This window comes from Diplotaxodon limnothrissa, linkage group LG13, assembly GCF_057381915.1.
Source record: "Diplotaxodon limnothrissa isolate DT_005_m linkage group LG13, D_limnothrissa_male_GT1.1, whole genome shotgun sequence".
Classification (NCBI taxonomy): Eukaryota; Metazoa; Chordata; class Actinopteri; order Cichliformes; family Cichlidae; genus Diplotaxodon; species Diplotaxodon limnothrissa.
This window is the reverse complement of record NC_140608.1, coordinates 4,360,488-4,387,587: the sequence shown is the minus strand read 5'-3', so window position 1 is coordinate 4,387,587 and position 27,100 is coordinate 4,360,488. Positions and strand designations below refer to the sequence as shown.

At 41.2% G+C, this 27,100-nt stretch overlaps 1 protein-coding gene across 3 annotated transcripts in view; it reads right to left on the bottom strand.

Annotated features, from left to right (window-relative positions):
- The window catches only part of meis1b (Meis homeobox 1 b), a 76,511-nt gene that overhangs the window by 17,338 nt on the left and 32,073 nt on the right, over window positions 1–27,100 (bottom strand). For all 3 annotated transcript variants that reach the window (XM_085369669.1, XM_085369668.1, XM_085369667.1), the window contains exons 8-9: window positions 23,623–23,768; window positions 5,638–5,714 (exon numbers count right to left, since the gene is read on the bottom strand). In XM_085369669.1, coding sequence (XP_085225795.1) covers window positions 5,638–5,714; window positions 23,623–23,768 — 223 coding nt within the window. The remainder of the gene's footprint in view (window positions 1–5,637; window positions 5,715–23,622; window positions 23,769–27,100) is intronic.

Here is a 27,100-nt window from a genome sequence, read left to right as displayed (position 1 = left end):
AGTGTTGAAAACTTAGGCTGAGGTCACATCTAGTGAAAAGTGTGCAAGTGCGTGTGTGTCTTTTTGGGGGGGGGGGGGGTTCCTGTAATGTCAAGGAGTTTCAGGCTGAAGCAACTTGACACAGCTGCAGTGTACGAAACGAGCTTCGGGGCATAGACTGAAACTTGGCCTGCTAATTCCAAAACACACAAACACACACCTCAGAAGACTTTCTGTGAACAAGTTCTAGCATCTCTCTCTTAAGCCTGTCAGCTTGCAGAACACTGAAACATGTTGTCATCTGCTCTCATTATTTCAACTGTTTAACACAGTTTATTATTCTTGCAATAGGTGGATCTTTTTTAGTAATCAACTCTTCCAGATATTAAAACATTTCCTTCAAAGTGAGTCCTTTCGTGTGTGTTTGTGTATGTATTTGTGTATTTGATGACAACGTTTGCCAGATGCATTAATGACATTTTTAACTACTTTAAGTAGTGACAAAACAGACTGGACACACAATATGAATGCCTTATTGAGCAGGAAATATGCATGGCAAATAGAGGAGGTAAGATTTAAACCTAGATTTTCCTTCATATGCTTCAGAGGCCTTCACACCACCTAACCTGACATTCTTGTTCTTCCAATAACGTTTTTTGTGGTCTAACCACATCTCAGTTCCAGAGCAACATTACTGTAACTCGAAAACAAACCAAAAACAAAATTAGATCTTCAACCTAAGTTGAATTAACCAATTTATTAGGTAAAAATTATAAACAGCAAGTGCTTCTTGTCATTCTTCTTTGCATGTTTTTCCTCTCACCTTGCTCCACTTATCTGTCCTCCCTTACTTGCTCCCCTTCCCTTCTTTCACCTCTTCCTCTATGTTCCCCCTGCCTGTGCTTTCAGAAACCCGATAAGCAGCATATGTATGTGCCATGCCCCCCTTTCCTAAGTAGCCCGAACGTCCGTCCACTCTGCCCTTTTAAATACTACCTCTCTTTCTCATTCTCTCTCCCTCACTCTCACTCTGTGCATGCTTTTAAGACGTTCGTAAAAGGAGGTCTTATTGACAAAACAATTGCTCGGCGGGGCTTAAACACTGCCTTTAAAGGGGTATTATTAAATTGCAGGCAGGAAGGGGAGGGGCAGCCAACAAGGGAAACCTGATGACCTCGCCATCGATTTTTACATCACTGGAGCGTTAGGAGAACTTAGCACAGAGATACTGACTGTATCCAGAGAAACAGAGAGTAGAGAGATTGAGAGAGAGAGAAAAAAAAAGACATTTTATATGTTACGCATGGAGCTTTTAGCTCCTGGCTCAGTCCAGAATGATGTAATTGTTCGAGCAGGTAAAAGGTTGTATTGTGAAAGAACATGTCCATACTATGGTTGCCGACAGATATAAACACGGGTCTATCGGCAGATCTAAATCGAATTATTCCTCGACTTCTTTCTTTACCAATCAACTGATACAGCTATTTTTATATCGCATGCTGAGGAGAGGTCAGTTATGAATTCGTCTCATTGAGACATGAGAATTCTTTCCCCCTATTGCTCCATCCCAGGATTGCTTTTGTTTTGTTGACATGCCTCTGAAAAACATAACCAAACAGTTTGGACAGTGTAATCCAGCTCTCACTTAGTGGAACATATGCGCTTGTGTTCCTAAAGTACATGCACTCGAAGGAACAAAAGAACTTCTCCTTTTGGAGATCCTTTGCATTTTTTTTCAGTATCATAATTGCAATGCAAATAAAAGCCTGAAAGATTTGTTTGATTTTGCACACAGATTGTATCTTTTCTGTCACGCTGTTTGCTTTTGTCATGCAACACCAGGCCTGTGAGGTGGCAGCAGTTTGTGTGTAAGTTTTACAGCTCAGTGAAATAAGATGAGATAAAAAGCAAAAACTTTTTGTAGCCCAAAATTATTAGAAGACTAAAATAATACAGGAACAAAAAACAGATTAAATTTACTTTGTTTTTTTAAACAACACAACATAATGCATACTATAAACTACTAAAAACTATAAAAAAAAATACTTTCTTTGTGGTTGATTTATTCTTTAGAATTTACAGTACAGGTTTGTTAATGAACTTTTAACGTCATAAGCATTCACATGGGTGAGTGCTCTTTGTGACATACTATACTGCTCTATAAAGTCTATGGGAGACTTTGCACTTATGTTTTAATGTACATCATTCTGTTACTCGTTTATGCCAGAGGGCGTGAGAAATTTCCGTTTGCTATAGAATATTCTTAAATTCTCTGTATATGATTCTGCTTTGTAAATGTGAACATGTATTGCCACACACACACACGCACACTTTTGCCATTCAAATTGAGATTCCCTGGTGCAGCGTATTTCTGCCAATAATTCATGAGTGATCTGCGCCCCTTGCCGGCCTTTAGCATTTTTATTTAATCTGCTGAGCCCTACCGCGTGCTCACTCATCAATAATGCACACCAACATGTGTGTTAACACATCTATGGTGCGGGAGACAGAGGGAGAGTATATGGTTACATTGCAGTGTGCGATTATGCAATATATGTGAGGTAACACACATTGTACAGTACAATAAAGAGATTGTATGTGTCTATGTTGATGCAGGGGAAGAAAGGAAGAGTGTGTGTTCTTAATGTTCTGACAAGAGTTTTTCTTTGTCAGTTGTTAAGTCATCCCCTGTTGGGACAATAAGCACGGATCATGGATGACCCCGGTACATCCTGAGCTGTTTAACATGAATTCATTGCCCATGGCCTGCATGTGACTGTGAAACACACTCCCACTAGGTGTTTTATACTTTCGGAAGTCTTCTTTTGCACCCATTTTGCAAGCGAACACACGAGATGTGAAGCGCGTTTGTGTACTCATTTGTATATATGTCTGTGAGTACGGTTTTCCAAAGCACTGACAAACAGAATCACATCTAGGAAAATTGACTTCACTAAATCAGTAGGTCAGGAGGTAACATCACTGGGGGTTGCTATGGAGACACCCAATGACGGGGCTTCCCAACCAGCACAACAACATGACTGTGAAATGGCAGTTCCCCTAACGTAACCCCTCGCTCTCTATTACTCTGTCATTGTCTTTCTTTCGTTTGTTTCTATCATCTTTTTCCCCCTCTTCCATTTCTGCTTATCCTCCTTTTCTCTTCTCTCTTTTTTTGGTCAGTTTCTTTGTCTTTATCTCTTTGTCACTCCATGTTTTCACTTTATTGTTTTCCTTGATCGCCCTTCCATGCCACACTGTACTGCTCGCTTGCTCAAACAACCGAACCATGCATGGAAATATGCCTGTGGACAAGCGTGTACACACATACACACGCACGTATACAACAAAATGTGAGGGGGCAGCGGGATCCCAGCATGGAGGGTTTAACAGCTAATACCCCTTAGATTAACCACCCCCGGTCCCTCTCTTTTAAACACACACACAGACACACACATCTTCTACAAACCAAGATTAACCTCCTACGATTTACACAGTGTGTGTTGGTATTGCACAAATACACATGCATACACACCTTCGGGGTGTGTTGCTATTCCCCTACCAATAAATATAACAAACAGATTGAGAACACACAGTCAGTATTAAGTGACCAAGCTACTGTTCATGTGACTGTCTGTGACTCACACACAGACACAGGTGTGTGTGCAGACAGAGTTTGGCTTTATCTCAGCTGTAAGGATTGATCCCCATGGATTTCAGAGGGGTCACGTGATCTGATAACCTCTAGGATTCCCCCTGGTCCGGAGACCTTTTTTCACCAGTATGTGTGTGTATTGTTTTTGGCCTGGTATAAAATGAATTCTCCAAAGACTGATACATCATACCCTAATCTAACGTCTGTCTGTCTCTGAGGTCTCAGATTAAACAATGGCTGGGAATAATGTTAACATCATTAGGCCACTGGTAATGGGGAGTTATCATGTCTCATCTCCTTTTCTTCCCTTCTCCCTTTCTCCTTCTCTTCATCTATTTTTCACTGTCTGCCTCTTCAACTCTCACTCCTCCTCTTTGCTTTTTCTGCAGTCTCCACTTTCATGCTCCTACCAAGCAAACTCACTGATACTTTCAAGGATTATTTTAAGGGCTGCTTAGATCAAAAACCCTCTGCAAGGGCCCTGCCTTGGTTACCCAGACTTGAGCCCCTTTAATTAGACATGGCTAATAACACTAAGCATGTGCTGATAGCCATCTCTCTGATAAGACTAGCCGCAAAAGGACACAGGGCCTCCTTTTACCTTTTACAGTATTACCTAAGGTTAAAATGGATACTTAGCAACCTTATTTTATGGCTCAGTCCATGCCCAATTAACAGGCCAGTTGGCACTTACAGAGCAGTAATTTGCAGAGGCTAGTTAGCAATCAGCCTGTCCGCTAATATGCTAGGCTCCTTGCTAACAAGGACATCTTCAAATGCCTTGTTAAAAAATAAGTACTAAATAATAACAATAATATATGGTCATTTTGTTCTCTGACTGACTTGCGTTCACTTTGTACTCTGACTGCAGGCTTTTGGTTCCCAGAGTTTGCAAAAGTAATTGGATGCAGTTCCTTTGGCTATCACGCTGTTCTCCCATAGAATCAGCTCCCAGTTTAAATTCAGAAGACAGGCCTTAAAATTTTCCCTTTTTAATCACAGGGCTGGAGCAGGTGACCCTGCCCATGCCTTAGTATGCTGATGCGGGTTTGGGCTGCTGGGGACTTCCTATCTTCTCCACTCCCTTATTTTCACTCTTGATGCATTTATATGCCACTATTGGATCATTAACCTTTATCTACTCTCTTCCATAGTTTGTGCTTTATCTTTGTCTCTTTGGACTCTTTTCCCCCTTTTCTTTTACTCCTCACCTTCATGTTAAAAGAGAGTTTGTCTGGTCTCTGGTATTTTCTGTCTAATATTGTTGGATCCATACCTTAGTATATAAAGCACCTTAAGGTGACCATTGTTGGGATTTGGAGCTACACAGATACATTTGTATTGGACTGAACTGAGTTGTTAAGACAAAGGTAACTAAGCTTCTTAGAGGATTTTTTTTAATCCAAATCAGAATATACAGTGTTTCCTGTTCATATTTTACTTTTCAAATAATATGCAGTACTACAGACTTCAGGATAATTTGCAAAAGAAAAAAAGAGGAAAATTCAGGATAACAGAGTGTATAAACTGAATAAATGTATGTTTTAAAAATTTACAAAGAGCAGATGAATGTTAAATGATGTTCTCCAAGTGTTTAAAACAAATGCTAATCACAGTTAAAGGTAAGCCTACAAAAAGCCGCAAACCCCAAAATAAGACAACCAAAGTAAAACCCTATAATTAGTCTCAGAGCAGTAATCATTCTTTTATAAGTTGTGCATCTTGGATGATTTTATTGGATGTTTTCAGATAGTAGTTTGATTCTTAATTAACATGGATTCTCATGTTTGGGCCGAGTTAGGCTGTTGGTTTGGAAAATCACTCCAGGCCATATCTCTTTAGATGGATTGATCTAGGTGAGGATGATTCAGTAAAGGGTGTGTGCATGTGCGTGATGAAAATAGAGGTGGAGTGGAGGCATTAATTCTAATCATCAAGAACTGGGATAGCCTGGGGGGTCAAACTCCTGAAATCGACTGCATGTAAACTCTGAAATGACTTACCAGTTGTTCACTTGTAGGATCGTGAGTCCTGTGTCCTGCGCCAGCTGTTTCTTCTGTTCTTCCGATGGGTAGGGATGCTGCAGGAGACAGAGACACTTTGAGAAAAGGCTGACCACAAATTGTTTAATGAAGCTTCTTGTGTTTTTAAAAGGGCTTTGATGTGTCTTTTAGCAGGGAAAGAGATGTTGCAGGGCACAGGTTGCACATACACAGTCGCACATACAAAACCATGCGCTGTAATGAGACCTAGAAAATGAGATGTGTGCTCATGCTCATTGGTGCATAGGTGTCAGTATGTGCCTGTGTGTATGTCTATGTATACTGTAAGTACATCTGAGTGTGTGCACATTAATGTGCCACCCCCTCCGATCATTAATGGAATATGAAATCTTGTAATTAATGGCAGCCAAAAAGGCAAGCCAATTAGAAAGTTAAGTGAAGTGGAGAACCAGCTCTAGTAATTAGGCAGCCTCTTACACAAATATATTCGCGTCAATGGCCCCCCTTTCACCCCGCTGCATATGTAATCAGAGAGTGGGGAATATGTAACATTAAGCCGATGGAATAGAGACAAGAGGATGTAAAACTCGCGTCTTTATTGCTGCTGGTTTCTTTTATCCTTATTACAGTGTGTACAATAACATGACTCTGTTAAGTTTGTCTTTTTGTTGCAATTATTTCTATGGCTTAACTGCACAATATGATCCCTATCCCCAAAATTAAAGAATGCCACCAAAACATATCATTCAATGCTGTGTCGAGTCTTATATCGGGTGGAGGGCGAAGAAGTTATACGCATACACCCAATAAACTTTCATTTTTCGTAACTCTTAATATGTTTTAATCAAACTGCATCACCTTGATTTTAGAAGACATCCCTTTTTCACTCATTTGTGCAACAATAATATTAACAGATAAAAGATAAAAGATCCTTCCTCCTTATTCGAGGATCCAAATTGGAATCTGAATGATTTTTTATTCATCTGAAGACTAACGAATGCATCATGGACACGAAAAGCCCGAAGTGACTTCTAAAGTCAATGTTTAAATATAAACCAGTGACTGTGACCCCTCCTATCAAGAAGCCAGCTGAGAACAGTTAAATTTGAGCCACCTGTTTAAATATATAGAATGAATAAATGGGATAAATGCGAACTTGGGGAGTGTGTTGATTTATATTGGAGTAGGGGGTATCACAGTTGCACGGAGCCTTGTTCATGGAGTACAATGTGCTGTTCATGACTCAGACAAGACATGGACTGTGCAGTACGGCATAGGCAGGCCGTAACAGAGGAGAAGAGGAGGGAGGGGAAAGGGAGCGATGGAGAGAATAGATTGTTGAAAGGCTAGCACAAACTGGAGGACTATCTATAATCCAAAAGCTGTGTATACATTTACAGAAGGGATACATCAAAAACTAAACAGCATAAGGATAATCTGGCTTAATGATCCAGTCAGCACTATTTTAGAGCACTGCTTTTCAATGATTAAGTAGTAGTATTTAACAATGACTGTCTAAAAACTTAGAAAATCTTATGCTACTGACTTTAAAGAACAAATTCAAATATTTTTAGGTTAATTTGCTCTCTTAAAAATAGGCCGAGTCGAGCTTAGAGTTACTCGCAGCGCTAACATGTGCTTCGATAAAAATCCCAAGTTATTGTGTTCAAAAACAGGCACCACACATATGGCTGCTGTATGATATTTGCAGTACATCTATCAAGGGTATGTCTCCTTGTTAGTCAATCAGATGTGCAAAATTAGTGCGGCGCCAGCTTTTTCATTTTTTCATTAAAGCTTTTTCAGTGCATAATGAACAGGATTGTGTTTAATGCTGGAACCACCCGGCACAGCGAGGGGAGACAGATTTTTTCCCAGTCTTCCCTTGTCCATGTGATTGGTTGCAGGGAATGGGAACACAAGGAGGCTAATTTCATGCACAAAGTTATAATTGCATGTCGCCTCTGGCCAAATTTGTGTCCAGTTCTTTTTTTTACAACCATTTTTGTTCGCCTGTACGTGTGTGTGTTAGTGTGCATATATGCATGTGAACTGCCCATACATATGCACACACATATACACACAGTGCTGTTTCAGTGTGCGTGCAAGTTGCCTCCATATTTTTGCCCAATCAGATAAAAACCAAAGGAAAATAACTGCAGAAAATCTGAGGCAGCACTTGCCTTCCTCTGTGGGTGAAAGTGAGAAAACATTATTCTTACGGCTTGTGTCATCCGATGCCCTGATGCATTGCTTTATATATCATATCTACACATACACTTCTGACATTTTAATCTCAGCTAATCATGTGAAAAACATGTCTCTCTTTGCAACAAAAAAGATGATTGAACATGAAAAGATCAATGTGTCTATTCTGCTTGTCACAGATCTGTGGAGTGTCTGCCTCGTGATATCAGGGGGATGCAGCCATGCCAGAGGCCACAATACAGCACAAATACACCCTGTTTCAATGTTTCCCTTCCTTCTAGCTTACCAGCACAGATACGCACTTACACAGACAGATGCATAAATAAAATACACAAACAGACAGTGTGTGTGACTATCTCGGTCTCAGCCTACAGTACTGGAAGAAAAATGTTCTTACAGCATTTCATTTGACACAAATCCTGCTAGTGGTAGAATGTAATAAGTACATTTACTTAAGAATAAACATAAGCATAAGGTTGAGGTTCTTTTAATTTTTATACAATAATTAAATTAAATATATAAAGAAATGGTTAAAAGAAATCAGTCAGAAATAACGTAATTTATTCATTTATTCAGTGTCAATTTAAAAAAAAAAAAAAGAGTATTTTTATTGTTTACAGTTAAACGCATATTATGCTGATAACACAACTTCCAGGACAATCACTAGAACTTCAGTATGTGAGCACTGAGACTTCTACTTTACATAAGCAAACTCCTTTACAAGTTTTCACATACAAAAAAGTCCTCACTTAATTTAAGAGTTTAGAGGAAGAGATAGCCATGAAGCCAGAACATTAAAACTGTTTTTCTCCTCCTTTTTTCCCTAAACCTCCAAATTAGCTCCTATCTGTCAAAACACTGTGATTTAGTTTCTTGCTGAGCAACAAGTCGGCCAGTTTTAATATTGTCTGTGAGCGATTCTGGTGTCTTAACGGCCTTTGGCTCAGGTTCAGCGGGTTGAGAGAGAGAGAGAAAGAGAGAGAGAGGCCTTTAGTGAGAAAAGCAATAACATGTTCTTTAAAAGAGCAGATGGAAAGTTTCTGCGCATCCTTCCCTCCCTTCCCTCTTTCCTCCGCCTATCTTAATGATATGTCTTCTCCAAATATACAGCTCCTTTCATGAGAATTTCCACCCTGCTCTCCACTGGGCTCTGAGCATGTGGGTGCCAGGAGGGGTGTGCGTTTTTGCTTCCTTCTCTTCTTCATGTCTTATCAATCTGAGTATGTAAGAGTATGGGTGTACATTTCCGTTGTACATTTTGTTTGTCCGATAGAGTCAAAGATTTTACTTTGCTTTGCCCTGCAAGTTAATATGTGCACAGAATTGAATATGTTTCCTTGTTCTTATTTGAGCCACTGAGCTTGCATGGTTTACAAGTAAGTTTAGCGGTGCATGGTCTGAATATGGTGTGTGTATGTATCTTTGCGTGCAGATCTGTGTGTGGGGGTGAGTAACAGAGCATCAGTAACATCCCCTCCCTGTCTGACCGTCGTCCTCTCTGACCTCCTCAGACAAGAACAAGAGCGGGTTAGATAGAAGAAAGAAAGAGGAAGAGGGAAGGGGGAGGCAGGAGAGGAGACATGGAAATGGATATCTGGAGCCCCAGGGTTTAAAAAAGAGATAAGAGCATGAATATTCTGTAGGCCCCCTTTTTACTCCCCCGTTCCAACCATAACCCAAGAGAAAACTATTCTAGGCATGACGGTAGAAAAAAAAAGTGAACTGCTACAGTTAACAATTAAACATACAACAAAATAGGAATTATATTACTTTTTCCAGATTTGTAAAAATATATTAAATAATTTTTAAAAAAAACACTTGAAATAAAGTATCATCAGTTTGAGCTGGTAATAAGGCTCTGAACACATACCACTGAAGTAAAATTTTAATTTCGTGAGGACTCGAATAGAAAAACTCCACGGATCTAAAAGTGACTTAAAGTAGCCATAATAAATTACTTAAGATATTATGAAAGGGATGAAAAGTTGTTCTGTTAAAGACTAACATTTTTAAAGTTACCCGACCTAAGCTTCACACTAGCTACCCTGGTAAAAGTCTGATTTCATGTCCCGCATGTTTATTTAGTTATAAGAAACATTAAGTTATGGTAGCTTAGTATATGGGAACAAGCATTTGCTTGGTGTCATTCCCTAGTTCCCTTCATGATGACTGAACTTTTGACCTTTACAGCACAAAGTGTCTCTTGATCTCATCTGCTGGAGTAAAAATTCTGATAAACTTTGACACAAAAAAAAAAGAACAGAATTCCTAAAAGGTCACAGCTCCCCAATTCTTGTTTTGTGCCATGCAAGTCTCACCTGAATGTGTTGGTAGTAATAAATGGGCAAAAGGAAAAAGTAGTCTCTTTTGCTGGGGAAGCACTATATGACCATGAAAGGTGGAACATTTTAAAAATGTCTTTATCGTGCTGTTGTTCTTCTCTCTTTATCTTGCCTCCTCAACAAAAACAATTCTTTGTTATTATCTCTGTCTCGCTGCCTTTTCCTCTTCTGTATAAAAACATTTTCTTTCCTTGTTTTACTTTTGATGGAAATTTGATGGAAATTTGTCTACAATTGTTTCCATTTTCTATATATAGCTTAAAATCAGCATCTTTACTAAACATGTGTGATTACACTTTTATAACCAGTTTCACTGTAGCCACACTTCTCTGTGTTTCTTCTTTAGCCATTTGCATTAGGGTGTTATCATTGCATATATTTCTATTTAAAGCTACACTTCCCAAGCCTCTGCGCTTCCCATTAAAAAGGCTTGACACGCCACATTAGCTTTATAAAACTGCAACCATGAAACAGGATGGAGAGAGGAAGAGGAGAGAGGAAAATCATATGTTGTCACAGCCATGTGACGTCCCCTCAAAAAAGAGGCCATGACACTGCACAATCTGTGGATAACAGACATGGGTCAGTGGTATTTTCAGTTAGCTTATTTTAACACCAGATGGTTGCAGAAGGCCACAAGGCACAAAGATGTTAGAAAATGCAATGATAACAGTAAACAAATTGGTAATATGCAACACTTTCCCCTAGTGTACCACTGTAACCAACAAGATACCCTTGGAAATATTTGTAAGCAGGCTTGTGAAAGTAGCATAACTCTCCTGACCTGAAACCAAGCAGGTTAAACACCAACAAAATAATGGACGGTAACCGACTTGCATGTACCACTTAAGGTAAAAAGTAAACAGCCTTGACTTGGCCAGATCTCTTCCCCTCACTGTTCCCAGGTCAAATCTCTGTGGAAACCGAGCTGCCTATCAGGAATGCCTGACGGCTAATCCGGAGGCCTTTTTGGCTAGAAGGGCATCACTGTATCAAACCAAACTGTCTTCCACAAACATGTATGCACACATGCACACTCTAAAACATAGGGTTTACTGGAAGTGTGGCCTTGCTCCTGACAGACGAGCATGAGATTACCTTAAATATTTGGAGAGCCGAGCACATTGTTATGCTAACAACAAATACCCTGAACCCTGCGCACGAGCAGACTTTAAAACAAGCGTTCCAAACTGTAAGCCTGTTCTATCTCATACAGCAAGCTTCCAATTTCTCAGTTTTATTTTATTTTATAATTTTTTTTTTGCTCATAGAGTCAAAGTTTCATCTACACTGTTTGTGTGTGTGTGTGTGTGTGTGTGTGTGTGTGTGTGTGTGTGTGTGTGTGTGTGTTCATGCTGTGCTGTGAGAGCTACGCCATTTCAAATTCCTTTCTGTGTAGGTGGCATCGACTGACATCCCTTTGACTTCATTAGGGAGCAGGGACCCAGCAACAAAGCTGGCTCTGGGAGAAAGGGGGGATTAAAGAAAAAAAGAAAAGGGAGTGAGAGTGAACAAAACAACAACAGAAGAAAAACAAAGCACCCCTAACCTAATTTCCTCTGATTCAGGCTGCTCCGACGCAAAATAACTAAACAGTGCAAAAACAGATCTTTTGAGAAACTCAAAATGAACCAACTACGAGATGAGAGATGCAGAGTCTCTTCTGTCTGAAAAGCCTGTGCAAAATTAAATGTCCCCTTCTTAGCACTACCCAAAAAAAGCAGGAACTGGTCTTCAGTAAACTAGCTCAAAGCTTGTATGAATAATTCATAAACCTTTTTTTCTGTTTTTTTTTTTTTGGGGGGGGGGGTCTCGATATATGCACCATAAATTGCAAAGAAACCCCCTTTCAAACTGTTTTTGTCATCAAATCTCTCCATCTCTTTTCGGGATGAAAAAGAAATGTGGAAAAGCAGATGTTCTTGGGTTTTTTATTCATTAATGAGCATTGCCCTCTCAAAAAACAGCTTTTGTTGATTTAGGGAAATCTCACAGCGCTCTTGCCTATGGGAATGAGATAAATCTAGTTAGCTGGTGACGCAAAGGGTGAAAAGTATGTCATTAAAGCTCCGGTACAAAGTGGATTAGACAATGTACAGCATTGCCAGCTTCCACAGAATGATAATTGATGATTAGAATCATCCATCACTCTCAGGGCACAATGCAGGACAGCAGCCACTGTGTTGCAATATAACTGGGTGTTAAAAACCTACAACAACTGTGTGCTGTGTACAGTAGGGTGTGTCTCTAATGTATGTGTAGACTTAAGCTTATAGCATGTAGGTACATGACAAGTCTTTAGAAAGTGCCATATATACGTATAATATAAAGGGTGAGGTCTGTTGGTGCTGATGGAAAGAATCGTGTGTGTGTGTGTGTGTGTGTGTGTGTGTGTGTGTGTGTGTGTGTGTGTGTGTGTGTACTTTCTGGTTGTTTTCACTATGAAGGCGTGCTTCATTAGTCCTCCCTATTCCAGCACAGGGAAGGCTAAATTTATTAAGGGGGCCGGATGTTGCACAACACCTGCTGCTGTGCTTCCCTCTGTGCAATAAAGAGAAGGGAGTGCAGCATGCTAGCTAATGCTAGTGGTAAGCACTGCTCGTTGGACTGAGGCTGATGAGCTGAGGCTAATTCAAGGGGTGATTATGTAGTTTGCTGGACCACTAAACCTCTTTAAGCCCGTAATTACCGCCTATTTGAGCGAGGGGAGGCACTCCAAAGCAATCGGCACTTGCACCAAGCAGTGCAGAGAACGGCAGCCACAGCTGGAGGTGGGCTGCCTCAGGGCTGCCTGGGAATGAGGGGGTGTGTAAATAGGGAGTAACAGGGATCCAAAAAAGCATCATCCTAGTAAGGTACCATAGAAAGCTGAGAGAAACCAGTGGGATGCCCCTTGGAGCACAAGCATGCTAGCTCCAAGCTACAGTGCTCGGAGCTACCATTCTAGCACTGATCTCTAAGCTTGCAAACAAATGTTCTCTTGTTATACGCAACTACAATACATGGAAGTTTTTACACAGGGCTGTAAGAAACTATGAGCTATTACTGGTGAGTTCAAAGAAAGAAAACAAAAACTACTGCACTAAAACGTAGACTTTCTAAACACATAAACCCTCAGTATAGACTAAGGATGAAGGTAAGAGGAGAACAGAGACATGTCATTGTGGTGAGAAACTGTAAAGCTTTTTTTAGACTCATGTCCATGACATACAAGAGGGAATCAGATTCTCAGATTGCACTTCGACCATGGGGGAATACATTTCATTTCACCTGACTTTCAAGGAAATTTGACTTTACGTAATGCAACTGAAATCTGATCTCTCAGAGGAAGCAATTTGGGGACCACGGCACATTCTAATAACCCCGGCGATATTATTATGTTATTATCATAATTACCCTTTTGCCCCCAACGTTTTAATTAGAAACTCACCACTGGCCCCTAGGGGGGTGAAAAGAACCTGGATTGGGGGGAATACTGAAACTAGGTAAAGGTATTTCACAATTGCTCCCTTATGCTCTTTAAAGCAGGTAGCAGATAGAGGAAGGTTACAGCCACTGTTATTATAAGATGAAGCTTTCACATTCACCTCCTCTTTCTCCCTCTGACATCTCTGTCATTCAGAGTGCACCTACACCCCTCTCTCCTTCCTCTCCGAGTCCCTCTAGTTTCCTATCCTTTTCACCCGTCACCGCCCCCTCCATCCCTCTGTTCTATATTTAGCTTTTTCCTTAACTATCTGGGGCTGCCTCTGTTTCTACCTTCTTTTCTCCCACCTTCATTTAACTTTTCCCTTTACAATTAGCTCCCATCTTTTCTGTCTTCTCTTTCTCCTTTGTGAAATGCCTCCTCCCCCCTCCCCAATTTCCTCCTTCTGCTTCATTCATCTCTCTCTACCTCCACATCTTCAGCAGCAGAGGGCCTTCACCATCAGTGCACCGCTTTTGCAAATCAATGACTTAATCTGTCGTAACAAACAAGTGAGCAGCATCCTCAGTCCTGTCCACGTTCTGCTAACAATATAGACAGCCTCGGAAAGAGTGAAATGAGCAATTAGAGAAGAAATAAATAAAAGGATGACTTTAAAGACAAGAGTACAGAAATACATGAGGATCTTACTCTGTGTTACAAATATGTTTGGAGAAGACGTAAAAGAAAGACAAGTCAGTGGAAAAGTGAGAAAAATGACAGGGTATGTGCATTGGTATAGGTTTTCCCAACACATCTTCTCTGCCAGCCCTCAGCTCTGCTCGACTCCTCTACCATGAGTTATTGCCTGTCTGCATTCACCACCTGGTTCACTAGCTATGATTTCCCTCACTCCAATGGACACACAAATACACATAAACGTACACATGCATGCTTGTTTGTGTGGGTGTGTGCGTCACAGATGAGCGTACAACACACACCTGATTGAGGCACCCTGGATCAGCTGGTCAATAGTACACTACCAACCTATAGCCATACTATCCATGCCACCTGCCGCTAATGGATCATAATCCTGACAGGGGTTATTTTTCTCCCCAATGTAAAAATATGAAAAAAAAAAACCTTTATCACAGGATTATGAGACAAGTGATTAGGATATCACGAGATCTCATCTATAAATCATGGTTCTCTCCCCTGTGCTCTTGTGCCATTTCCCCTTTGAAACAGCACAAGAGCACCAATATTTCCATGACATCGGGGTTCAAGACCATTAAAATGTAAGGAAACACAGCTGTACATTATAGAAAAAAAAGGAAGTAAAAAGGGAGTGAAGAAAGGAGGAGAAGGAGGGAGAAGTCAGGGAGGCAGAAGGCATGCATAAAAGATAGGAAACCCTTATGGTTTTTCAGAAAGAAGTGTTTTGTCAGAAAGGGACACAGAGTGTGGGGGAAAGAGAGAGGGTTCACGCATGGGAGAGAATACAAGTGGGAGGAACTGAATTGATAAATTAGTTCAGCCAACGCGCAAACTGATTACCACAATGGCAAAGCCACAACGTCTATCGAGCACACGCATGGAATGAGACACAAAGGCATGCACACATTCACTCGGCATTTACAAAAGAGACATGAGGCTGACAGATACAAATAATTGCACAACTGCATATGCAATCACACACAGGCGTGCGCGCGCACACACACACGCACATCCACACCAAATGTATCTAGGGCAAGCTGCAGCAGTTGCTGTAAGTAAAAGGTATTGAGCTGCTGACTCCAGCCAGAAAATATCCCACAATCCTCTGGATCACCAAACACAGCCTAATGGATAATGGCTAACAGCTAGCGCTAATGTGATTTCACACTTAGCAGAGTTAATATATCACTGGCTAGACAAAATCATGCTACACAGAGCCTATGCTAAACTCAGTTACTTGAAGGGCGGTGAACATTTTTCTGCCAAAAGTCTCATTTGAGGAGTTTTAAACAAAAAAGCCACTCGGAGGTTATGCATTTGCTTAGAGAGTGCATGAGAGGATAGCTTTGCTAATCTCTTGCAAAGCAATGGATAGAAGCATTTCATCAAGTTAACCACAGATTTATGACAATATTTTTCCCTGACTCTTCCATATGTCAACTTGCCACTCACTCTCCAATAAATACCACAGTGATGGTGGGGAACTCCACACCCTACCCAGCTACTGACGTCATGGATGTGGTCCTATGTAAAAGAGTGTGCAACTTGAGTGTGTCTGTGTGCGACTTAGAGCTGAGAGCGAACCTCTTCTCTGGATTTACAGATCACTGTAAACTGATTAGTGGGTACCAAACCAAGAATGGTTTCACATATCTGAGTTACTGGGCCTGTATCCACCCAGCACACACACAAACACTCTTCACATGCAGGTGATAATGAAAAAAAGAACTAGCGTGAAGCACAGGTTCAGTATGAAGCCATCAATCATCGTGACATGCAACAATGAAACCACACACTGAACTGTTTAATAGTTTCCCAACTATGAAATTATATGAGAGTTGGAGGGAGGAGAAAAAAAAGCAGAAGGTTTAGCCAAAAGAAAAGAACAGATGGTAGATAGTAATAACAGTAATGATGTATAAAGGCTCAAATTAAATATTCAATTAAACTTGATATTTAATGTCATTGACATAAATATTGCATTTTAATACACTGAAAAACACCCACTGATATGTTGTTCAGTGAGAATGAGTTTCTATATATAGGATAAAAAGCTTTAATTGCAACTTATAAACATTTTTGAATTTCCCCTCCAAAAAAATCTAATCTAATGCTAAACTAAAAAAGAAGCTGGAACAGTTTAAGCAGATGATTCTGTGCGTGTTTGCGTGCATGTGTGTGCATTTAGTCCTGCAGCCACGCTGGGGCTCTGAGGCTCGTGATCTCCTTCACTGCTACTGACCGACCTTGAGGGTCTGTAAAGTTCTCACGTTCTCAAGGAAACACACTGACCCGCCCCTTGACTGAAGCCAGATCAACACACACATAAGCGTGGTTTTGGTCTAGATCTATGGCAGACATTTTAGAAAAGATCAAAGGTGACATGAATTAAAAGTTAACTGCCCTTGAGGGCTTTTAAATAGAGGAGTAAAACGATACAAGAAGCAGTTGGGAGAAAATGGGAGGAAAGGTACACCTAAAGTATTGTCAGAAATGTAAATGGACTTTGACCCAAGGCAGGTCCTAGTTCATATAAGTATTTCCAAAAAAATTCTTCAGCCTGCTTAGAGTATGGGAATAATGTGAATATCCTTAGATGACAATTTTTAAAAAGAAGGATTGTCTAACTGGATTCTTTCCTATATTCCTATATCACTTCTCAGCAAAAGGGTCACGCTTCTGTGATATAAATGCAAACTGTATTTTGATTTGTAACAGGTTTATGACATTATATGTGAGAAAACCTGACCCACTCAAATGTAAAGAATGAAAGATATGCTGCCAAGATTGAACCTATGTGGAGATCTGATTTTCTGAACCTTCAAAGAATGCATCCCAGCATAGGATTATTGCTATTAGTGATGGTAAAATTCATGTGGAAATGGATGATATTTTAGTATATATATGTTTCAAGCTGCCAAGATGAACCATGTGTCAGTCTTTTTGATAGATACTGTATCCATCTGTTCATCTGCTCATCCATCCATCAATCATGACACAGATGGCCTTTCAGGAGTCCATGTCAGGACTGATGCCTTTCCTTTGCCCTAGCCATACCACTACCCCCACCTCGCTCCCACACAACACCCTCCCTAGCCTCCCACATAACACACATACTCACACCTCCTGCCCCCCTGCACCTCCACCAGATGGACTGGTCTCGCTATTTCCAGCTCCCAAAACCCACTATCTACTTGGCAAAGATGGGTCATATCATTAGCCTATCACCTTTTAATAAAACAGATAAACAGATAAATAAATAAACATCTAAAATTCTGACGTGTCCTTCCTGAAATGGTCGCAAAGTGTAAGTGTTGTGTGCAACAAATCTATTTGTCTGTAAGGGTCAGTCCACAAAGAGAAGCCCCAAAAGAGAGCTGTCTGCCTTTGGTCCCTGGGGCCTGTCAAGAGGGATAATTGATGATGTTTTCATTACAAGGTGTGGGGTAATGTGGGGGTTGGGGCACAGTATGTGTGTGCATGTGTGTGTGAATGTGTAGTGGGGGTAGGCAGGTTGACTCAGCTGCCTCCCTCTTTGACACCAACCACTCTTGGATTGGTACGGACAAGTCATTGCTTCCAAATGCCCTCGTACAAACACACACCAGCGCAATCACACACCCACATTTACACAAACATAGGTCCTCGCAGACAAATGCACACACAAACACACAGCCCAAAGCCAATTCCATTCCCAGAGATAGAGTATCTGAAACTGAATAAAACCGCTGAGAATAAGCCTAACTTGTTCTCTTGTTTTCCTCTGCTACCCTGTCTCGTCACAGTGTCACGCCAGGCCTTTGGCAGATCTGTCCATCTGTCTGTCGTCTCTTAGGACCTCTTTGAAATCCCAATGCAGTGGCGCCTAAGATTCTGACTGCCGCTAAGATTGAATTAAGACCTAATCGGAGACACCAGGCCACATAGGCCACTATATTACTTTATAGTATCAAGATGGACATCATGCCTTTGTTGTAGTTTATGAATAAATGAATGAAAACACATAAAAAGTCAGCTGATGTCTTCCTTTTTAGCTTGCTTCCTGATGTCTTTTCAAAACCATTAACAAGGCGTCTTGGTGGCTTCAATGGTTAATTGAAATTATTTTTCATGAGAAGCTTAAGTTGTGCAAGATATAACTAAGACAAACAAGTGTAATGATAATCATGAGACCCCCATAACCATAAATATGAAAAAGTCCATGTCAGTGTCGGTTTCCTGAATTTAATTCAAAGGTGTACCTTCGTCATACTGTATTTCTTGCTATTCTGCATTTTCTTATCACTATAACGGTATAAAAAGTATGAAGTATGACTGAACTAGAAGGAAAAAAATACCATCCCAGCAATGGGCTGCTGCGGTGGGTCAGGGCTGCAGCGGGTGACCAGGGTGCTGACATATTCAGGCTCCAGCAATAAACAGACGAAGAATAATGGCATCTGAGGCAAGGGCGAACTCTGACCTCAAACGCTTTTCCCTCCCTTGCCTTCTGTTGTTTAGATGAGGCTTTGAGTATCTGGTTTGTGTTCTCTTAGGTGAGAAGTTCAGGAACTGCAAAGTGTTTAGTTTACAGAGCGCTGTGAATTTAAATATTAATTCTAAATGTTGGTTATGCACAACTCTGCCCTGTTGTTTGGTTCAATCGCAACCCGAACGAGGAGTTGCGATTGAGACGAGGAGGAAATTATCTTGCTTCTAATGAGTAGTGTAGCTAGCCATCCATGTATCCATCCACTCCTCTCACTCGCCTCCCATTCTGCACACCCAGTCTAGATTACTCCACCACCCAGGGCCCACGACAGCAAGGCTCCTGGCCTCCTCTGCCAGCACAGAAATGAATTATATCGCTTTTCACACCTGTTTCTGCTCAAACCCCCACTGCATGCTGCTGTGTTGAGGGTAAAAAAGCATTTCCAAGGAGGTGGGGGGGCAGCGCTCCCCAAGCTAAGCTACATCTGCGTACGCAAGTGGTTAAATTGGACTCTAATTGTATTAACGGCGGATTATGCCTTCAAGTTGGATTTTTTTATACGCGCTCTCTCTCTGCATTTTACACATTTTAAGAGGAGAAAGGAGGAGGGGGAGAAAGGCAGCTCATTGAGGGTTTGCGGGTTGGCTTCTTTTATGAGCTGCGATCATGGCTGCCCCTCGTTACACTGCATCTGTGTACAAATAGGAGGGGAGGAGAGCCAGAATGAGAGGGCGTTAGCGATAATGTGTGTGAGAGTGTGTGTCCCACTCTGTGAATATACCAATATGAACACTAAAAATACCAAAACCCTCTGCCCTTTCTTTTTACACACACACACACACACACACACACACACACACACACACACACACACACACACACACACACACACACACACACACACACACACACACCTACCTACTTCAGTTTAGCACAGCAGCAGTCTAAATGGGAATATGGGTAGTGTGTATAGTGGGGAGGCGGGGGTGAATTCCATCTAATTACTCTATCACATAATTTCACAAATTGCCTTTTCATAAGGGAGTGGAGAGCAGAGCACAGGGCGCGTTGGGGATTTGAGGCTTGAGCTTTCATTTACTACTCATTTCTTGTTAAATTAAACAAGAAAATACCATTTGTGTGGAGGGGAGGGTACGGGCGGGATGTGGGTGTATTCCAACCACACAATGGGAGGGTTGGAAGAAAGAGAGATTGGAGAGAAGCTTTTTCTTTATTTCAAGATTTGTCTCTTACATAAAGCAATCAGGCAGCTCAGCCGGTTATGAGTTTAGAATTGATTCTGCAATTATTTTCTTAAACACAGTTTATAGTTATTTCCAGGGAAAAGTCATTAGCACACTTCAGAGTTATATCTACATCTTTAAACACATCCTTATTGATGTCAAACACATCTAGAAAGAGAGAAAGCAGGTTACGCTTACAAATATCCCGTTTAGTTTAGTCAGTAAAACCAACAGAGAGCTAGTAGCCGCAACATATGTTTAATTAAGGATGTCAAATGCAAACAAACATCAAAATGAGATGAGGACACAAGTGGAAAATCCCTCCCCTCTCCTTTATTTTGGTTCCCTACCAAGTTTACAGCTGCATGTCAAGCTGGCAGCGACTTTGGTCATTGGTGACAGGCGGTAAACGCTAATGTTTTGTAGTCGCTCCAAGTCAGCACAGCCAAATTCTTCCGATGAACTTGTCTCACAAGCATCGTCAACAACATATGAGCTCATTGGGTGTGTTGGAGAGAACTCGGTGAGCTGCAACTGTTGTCATCATCACAAATTCAATGCCCACTCTCTATCCCTTACTCTACACCTCACACTGTACATACCTCTTGTCACCATGCATATACCCAAAACACTGTGGCTTAGACCCATCTAACAACACCAGCAAACTTGGGAATTAGAAGTTTTCCAAATGTTACCCTTTCCACATGGAACAAGACATAAGAAATTAGCATCCTTGATGGATAAGGAAGCAGACATGCATAAAAGTCTTCAAAAAAACCCTGTAAGAACAGCTGTATCAATGCCACCTACCAGCTACCCTGCTGGTGTACTCACAGCCTCACTGCGCCACCCACCTTCCTTTCCGCTTCAGTACAATGAGAACTCCCAAGGGTCTAAGTGTGAGGGCGAATAACAGAAGGGATTACAGAACACTAAGGTTGGGTGTCTTCTACTATAATTCATTCTTAATTCACCATATTCTGTTTTGTGGTCTGTCTGCACCTGTGTCAAATACTTTTAGATGTATTATTCTTAAGAAAAGCAAGCCCTGATTGGCTTTTTAAAGACTGTGTAGCGCTACAGCAGCCCTTCATATATTGTGTATATGTCTATGTGTTCATCTCTGAGGGGGTCAGGCACATCTTTCATCCTCTTTCTTTGAAACAAAGAGTCAAGCCGTGATGAAATGTGGATCAGCTATCCATGCTTATATTGCTATCAGCAGAGGCAGAGAAGCATACTACCAGTGTGAGAAAAACTGTAAATGTTTTTGCATTATAGGTGCTATGTGTAGCATTCGTAAACATTGACATATGGTAAATAAATTAATGGTGACACTGAAGAGTAAGCAGATGAAACCACAGCAAGCATTTATCTGACACCAGCGGTATTGTTAATGCCAGTGTTTCCCAAAATTAAGACCACATTTCCCATAAACAAAGAAAATGTTGGCTCCTCTCTGCCTGGGTTTCATTTCTGTTTGGCTTCATTGAAGAGAATAAACAAATTGGAAGTGATTTTTCCATCAACCTTTCAGTTTACTTCAGTTTCAGGCTGAACTGAAGGAGCTTCTTTTGTGTAATAAGGTAAAATGGCCACATGTCCCATTGTATGCCTGCATGTTTTTGCTCTTCTTTCCATTTTGTTCTGGAAAAGAAAAAGACTGATGAATCCTCCTTATCCCTGTCTTCACCTCCTCACCTTCTTCTCCTTTCCTTTGCTCCCATGGCACTCACTTATATCCTTCTCACTGTTTGAGATCTAACAGAGTAGGAGCTTCCCATAAGTCGTGCTCACAGTGTAATATGACACAGGAGGTGTGTTGCCGGGTGTGTGTTTTCACTAGGCATTTGTGTGTTGAACTGTATTTCCACAGACAGGATGTGTGTATGTTTCAAACACCTTTCCTCTGTGGCCCCGAAGGTTTTGGGAGTGTATGGGTTGAGGTCAGGGAGTTGGAGTATGTGTGTATGATGTGTGTTTGCAGGGTGATGGAGAACTGGTGGTATATGAAAGATGGTGATAGTCAGATGGGAAGCAGGGAGTACAAAGGAAAAAAGTCTTGAGAGTATATAGAGTCTGTGTACGCACACACAATGTTGCCTACATACCTGCAGACAATTGGACACGGTAAAAAAGTTCCTCTGATTTTCCGGTAACTGTTGAAAACCAACAAATGCACTGAGCGATGAATACCATCGACATCAAAGACAAGCTACAAATAAATAAAAAGTTGAGCCCATGCAATAGCCATCATCCAACAACCAAATTGCTTTCGTTAACATCATCACTGTTGTGCAATTCAAACCAACACCCACAAAGCCAGAGCGTATCAAGTTCTCCACAAACTCCTGACATAGGCAGAATGTGTGTGACGCAAGGTTTTTCCCTAGCGTAGCTGTGTATGCTGAAATGAAAAATGTAACGAAAGACTTCATCTGTCACACAAAAAAGCAGTTTCACTTACTGTATTTTTTATATTTTTAAAAGGTTAGCGGTACAGTGTAGGACTATCTTAATATTAATTCCGGGTGGCCATATTGTGCCCTGTTCATACTTTATCTGAATCAATACAAAAACAGATGTGAGAGGTGAGGTCTCAAACCAACGTTAAGGAAAATGTATTAACTATTTGTTGACTGAAAACATATCAGATCTTTTTTAAAAAATACCATTTAAAACTATAATAAAAACAGCAAAGCTTCTCATTCTTGGCAATGATTATTGCAGATACTAGCTGTGTAATATGCACTCATAGGGACTAAGGAGACTATAATCACTCTGAGTTAGTAAGCTGTACCAACACTGAAGCTCAAGCAGGGCATAAGTGACTCTTTATGGGGTAAAAAAATAATAATAATAAATAAAACACTGAAGAATTTCATTTCATGACAGACCATGTAAACTATCGTACACTGTTCTTTAACTAGACATCTTTAATAAGTCGAATGATTCGGCTTGAACGGAATCAAAATTGTGTTGGCCAAGGGAGCATTCAGCTCACTGTTGGTTCCATCCCAGCAGTCACATTGGCACCCTCCATTGCCTAAATACATTTTTCCCCACAAAGTATCTGTGATGCAGTCAGATGGTGTTAACGGCATTTGTATTCTCTGCTATAATTGAGGAAAAATGGAGCCAAACCACAGGCCTTTGCAGCATCCCCGGCATCTGTTAAATAATGACAGATTTGTTTTTAATAAGGTTCATCTATGTATCTGCAGTTATGGCCAGGGGCATCTCTCCTTGGCTTCAACCTTATTCAGTTTCAGCAGATGAGAAGTGAGAACGCAGGCTGCAGAGATCGCCAGCAGATTACACAGGCCTCCGTCTTTGAAGTGTGCACCGTACGAACAAGGATACACTATGAAGAAGAGGGGCTGTGGTGTGTGTGTGTGTGTGAGTGTGTGAGTGTGTGAGAGAGAGAGAGAAAGAGTGGCTCAGTGTGTTCTTTTGAGTAGTGCAGAAAGACAGAGCGTATCTGTGTGTCTATGTGCAAGTATAACAGTACAGACAGCCCGTGGCTGTAAAATGAAGTTGAGTGTGCACTCGTGATATGAAACTGAGAGTGAACGAATAGTGTTTGGCTCAACTCACCGTTAGGTGCTGGAAGAGCCATGCTCTCATGATGTTGGTGGCCACCTTAGGGAAAATCCCTCTCTTCTTGTTGTGTTTCTTTTCTTTATCCGGGTCATCGTCATCCCCTGTGCTCGGCGAAGCCACACTGTTGTCCAGACCATCACCTGTCACATGACAAGAAACAGGAAGAGACAGTGGAGATCAGACACACAGTTTGTTTACTTCCTGCATTTGCTGCGCCTCTGTGTTCAAAGGGAATAAATACGATTTCGAGGGAATTCTGGAGGGCTTTGTATGCACAGAAGGATGAATATAGAGACACAACAATGGCAAGAAGAGAATGGCTGGAAAACAGCACCTCATAAATGCATTCATTTTTAATACATTTATAAATAACCCTCCCTTTCATTTTGCTCCCCCCGTCACTTGAAAACAGAGCAAGCGCTTGCATCTTCCTGGGAGAAAGACAGGGAGAAGGGGAGCACAAAGGACTTGTAAGGTCGCATTTCCCCACTCTCCCATCCAAGCCCACGCAGAATTGAAAATGACAGAGAGATTTAGTCTTTATTATCCTGAGGGGAAAATAGTTATTGAAGCGTTGCCCCAGCGCATTCTGCCATTTTACCTGAGGTGGAAAGAGTAACACGGCACTACAAAAGGCAAGGTTGCAAGGAGGGGGAAGGCAGAAAATAAAAGGAAAATAGGTAGAAAAAAGGAAGTCAGAGGCACATACAGAGCTAACAAAGCTAACTGCTTTTCATAACAATGGCGTCATGGCTGCTTACAGCAACCTGTAGGGCTTCGATAAGACTCTATTAAGGCCAGTTAACCTCACCTAAGGGGAACACTGAGAAAGCTCAGCGTATTTGAGCACTGAGAGAAAGAGAGAAAGGAAGGCGCTCCACGGGCCTTTTCTCTGCATTCAGACTCAACAACATGAACCCATACTCACACTCACACACACGCAGCACATATTCAAAACCATCCAATTATGGTACGTTTTCTATACAGCTCCAGTGGAGAGAAAGGGCCTCTTCCCATCCGTGGCTGTGAAAAGCCTAATTGTTATTATCATTATTCAAAAATGTGAGCCACCCTCAATGAAGATGATAATCATAAAAGAAACATGAGGCGAGGTAAACAAGTGGCACCTTCACTGCTAAACATTTCAGAGGCAAATAACTGACTTTTGTCCTGTATCGCCTCTCTCGACTGGAAGTGAGGGGAAATAAAAATGTGAGAAAAAAGCAAAACAAAAAACAAAAAAACCCCACTAAAGCAGTGCACACAATTGGATCCAGTTATTTATTGATTACACACAAAGCACTTCTAAAGCTTCTAGGTCTATTCACTGTGGCAGGGATAGATAACTGCAATGAAATGGGCCTGCGTTCCACTAACTTGCAGAGGGCGACACCCAGCACCTAGCTAAACCCTAAGCCCCGATTCATCGATAATTAATAGGCATGTTGGCGCTAATCCGGTTGGAGATGACTTTTTTCCAGCCTGCCACATCAATGGAATAATCAAGGGCCTAAAACCCAGGCCTTTGCTCCCCATTACCTCAGGCAAAAGAATTCCTGAAAGCATGCCTGGAGGGCACCTGAATTATATACACCATTAGGAGAGAGAGAGAGCCTCAACGATCCATACGAAACAACGCTCTCAGCTAGCTCTCACTCTCTCGCTCTGTTCTAGCAGAAGGAGATACATATGCACACATATTGAAGGGTTTTTAATGAACCTCATGTGAAAGTGGAGGGGATGCTATCGAGGGTGAAGAAGGGATAAAACAAGAGACAGCTTATTATAGATGGCCTGACAGTGATGCAAACACCTGCCATTGTGAGGCAGGTAAACCAGCTGGTTGAACTGTACTGTCACATCACCAAAATGTAATGGTTGAGCTACTAGTCACTGGATGATGTTATGGACTGGATAAAAGGATGAAAATCTGCTATAAAGAAAGAATTAGTAAAAATGCTCACAAATGTTCCAGAGCTTAAATAATATTACATTTGTGTGTTTCCACAGCACAAAATCCATATATATTTAATTTACAATGATGTAAAACAAACACACATCAAACCAGAACTAAATAATCTTTACCCAATTAATCACTTATGGCCAATCCATTAATTGATTAACAGACTAACCACGCAAGCGCCATTAAACGTAGCTTCTCTTCCTCTCTGTCCTTAAAAAATGCTTTGTTTTTTTTTTTTTAAATGTGGGCTTTGGTTACATCATTAGTCTGGGACAAATGCAGCCGGAGCTTAACAAGTGAGTTTTTTTCTTCCTACTGTTTCAGGACTAAAATACACCCACCCTTCTGTCTACATCTCTCTGCCTGGTGGAAAAGAGGGGTGAGCCGAGCCGTGGCCCTGTAATCTAAGACCAGATTTTCATTGGAAGCAAATGCTTTCAATCCGTTGTAAAGACCGGCTCATGTTCAGCAAAGCCTACAATAACAAACCCAGGGGCTTGTCCCATGCGAGTTGGGAAAACAGAAGCAAACGGCCAGAGTACCAGCTCAGTGTGGGTGAGCGAGTGAGTATTCATGCAGGTGAGCAAGTGGGAAAGAGTTGGTGTGCATGGAATCTCAGGGAAGAGGTGAGAATCATGAGAAGCATAGAGAACAGGGAAAACAAGGGAGGATACAAAAAGGGGAGCAAATGAAGTACAAAAGTACTAAAAGAGTGTATGCTCAGAAAAACTGCATGATTCTCTGTGTGTTCTTGCTGCAATTTTTTTGTCACCCATCACCCTAAGCCAGGGAAACCTTAACACTTACCAATATTAATCCTCCCCCCCTTATCTCTCGTTGCTTATACCTCTGAGTCTGACCTATACACGCTTATTTTTACCTAGAAGGGGGAAAGGAAAGAGAGCTGGAGAAGGGCTGTCAATTTTATTGGCATTTCCATTTTCAGTGCAATTTGATACCAATCACCTCTACATGGTCTGGGGCTAATTTCTGCTTTTCTTTAACCCCAGCAAGTGAGGAAAGAGTGGGAGGTGGGAAGAGAGAAAAAGGGAGAAAGGAAGGGTGAAACTGGAAAGGTGCTGAAGCTGTATCTGGCAGCCATGTTGGGGAAATGTCAACTGTGTTACCAGAGCCCGTCGGAGAAAGAGAGGCAAAAACAGGGAGAGACAGTGAGGGAGAGATAGTGAAGGACCATAAGAAAATAGAAGGAGACAGTGTTAGGGGAAATGAAGTGAGAGAGAAAGAGAGAATGAAAAAGTGGAAGACCAAACTCAAGCCACTGACTGGAGCAGTACAGAGCGAGAAAATAATTGGTAAGAAAGGGAAAAGATGCAGTGGTGCACTGGAGTTAATCAGCTGGAAAATAATAATAATGATAATAATACACAGACAGAATTGTCAGCTTTCATAATGCAGATCTATATTTTTCGTTTATTGGGTCTTTGAGGTGAAATTTTCAGAAAAAGGTCCTCCAGAGACATTCTGTACCATCCATTTCACTATAAAGAG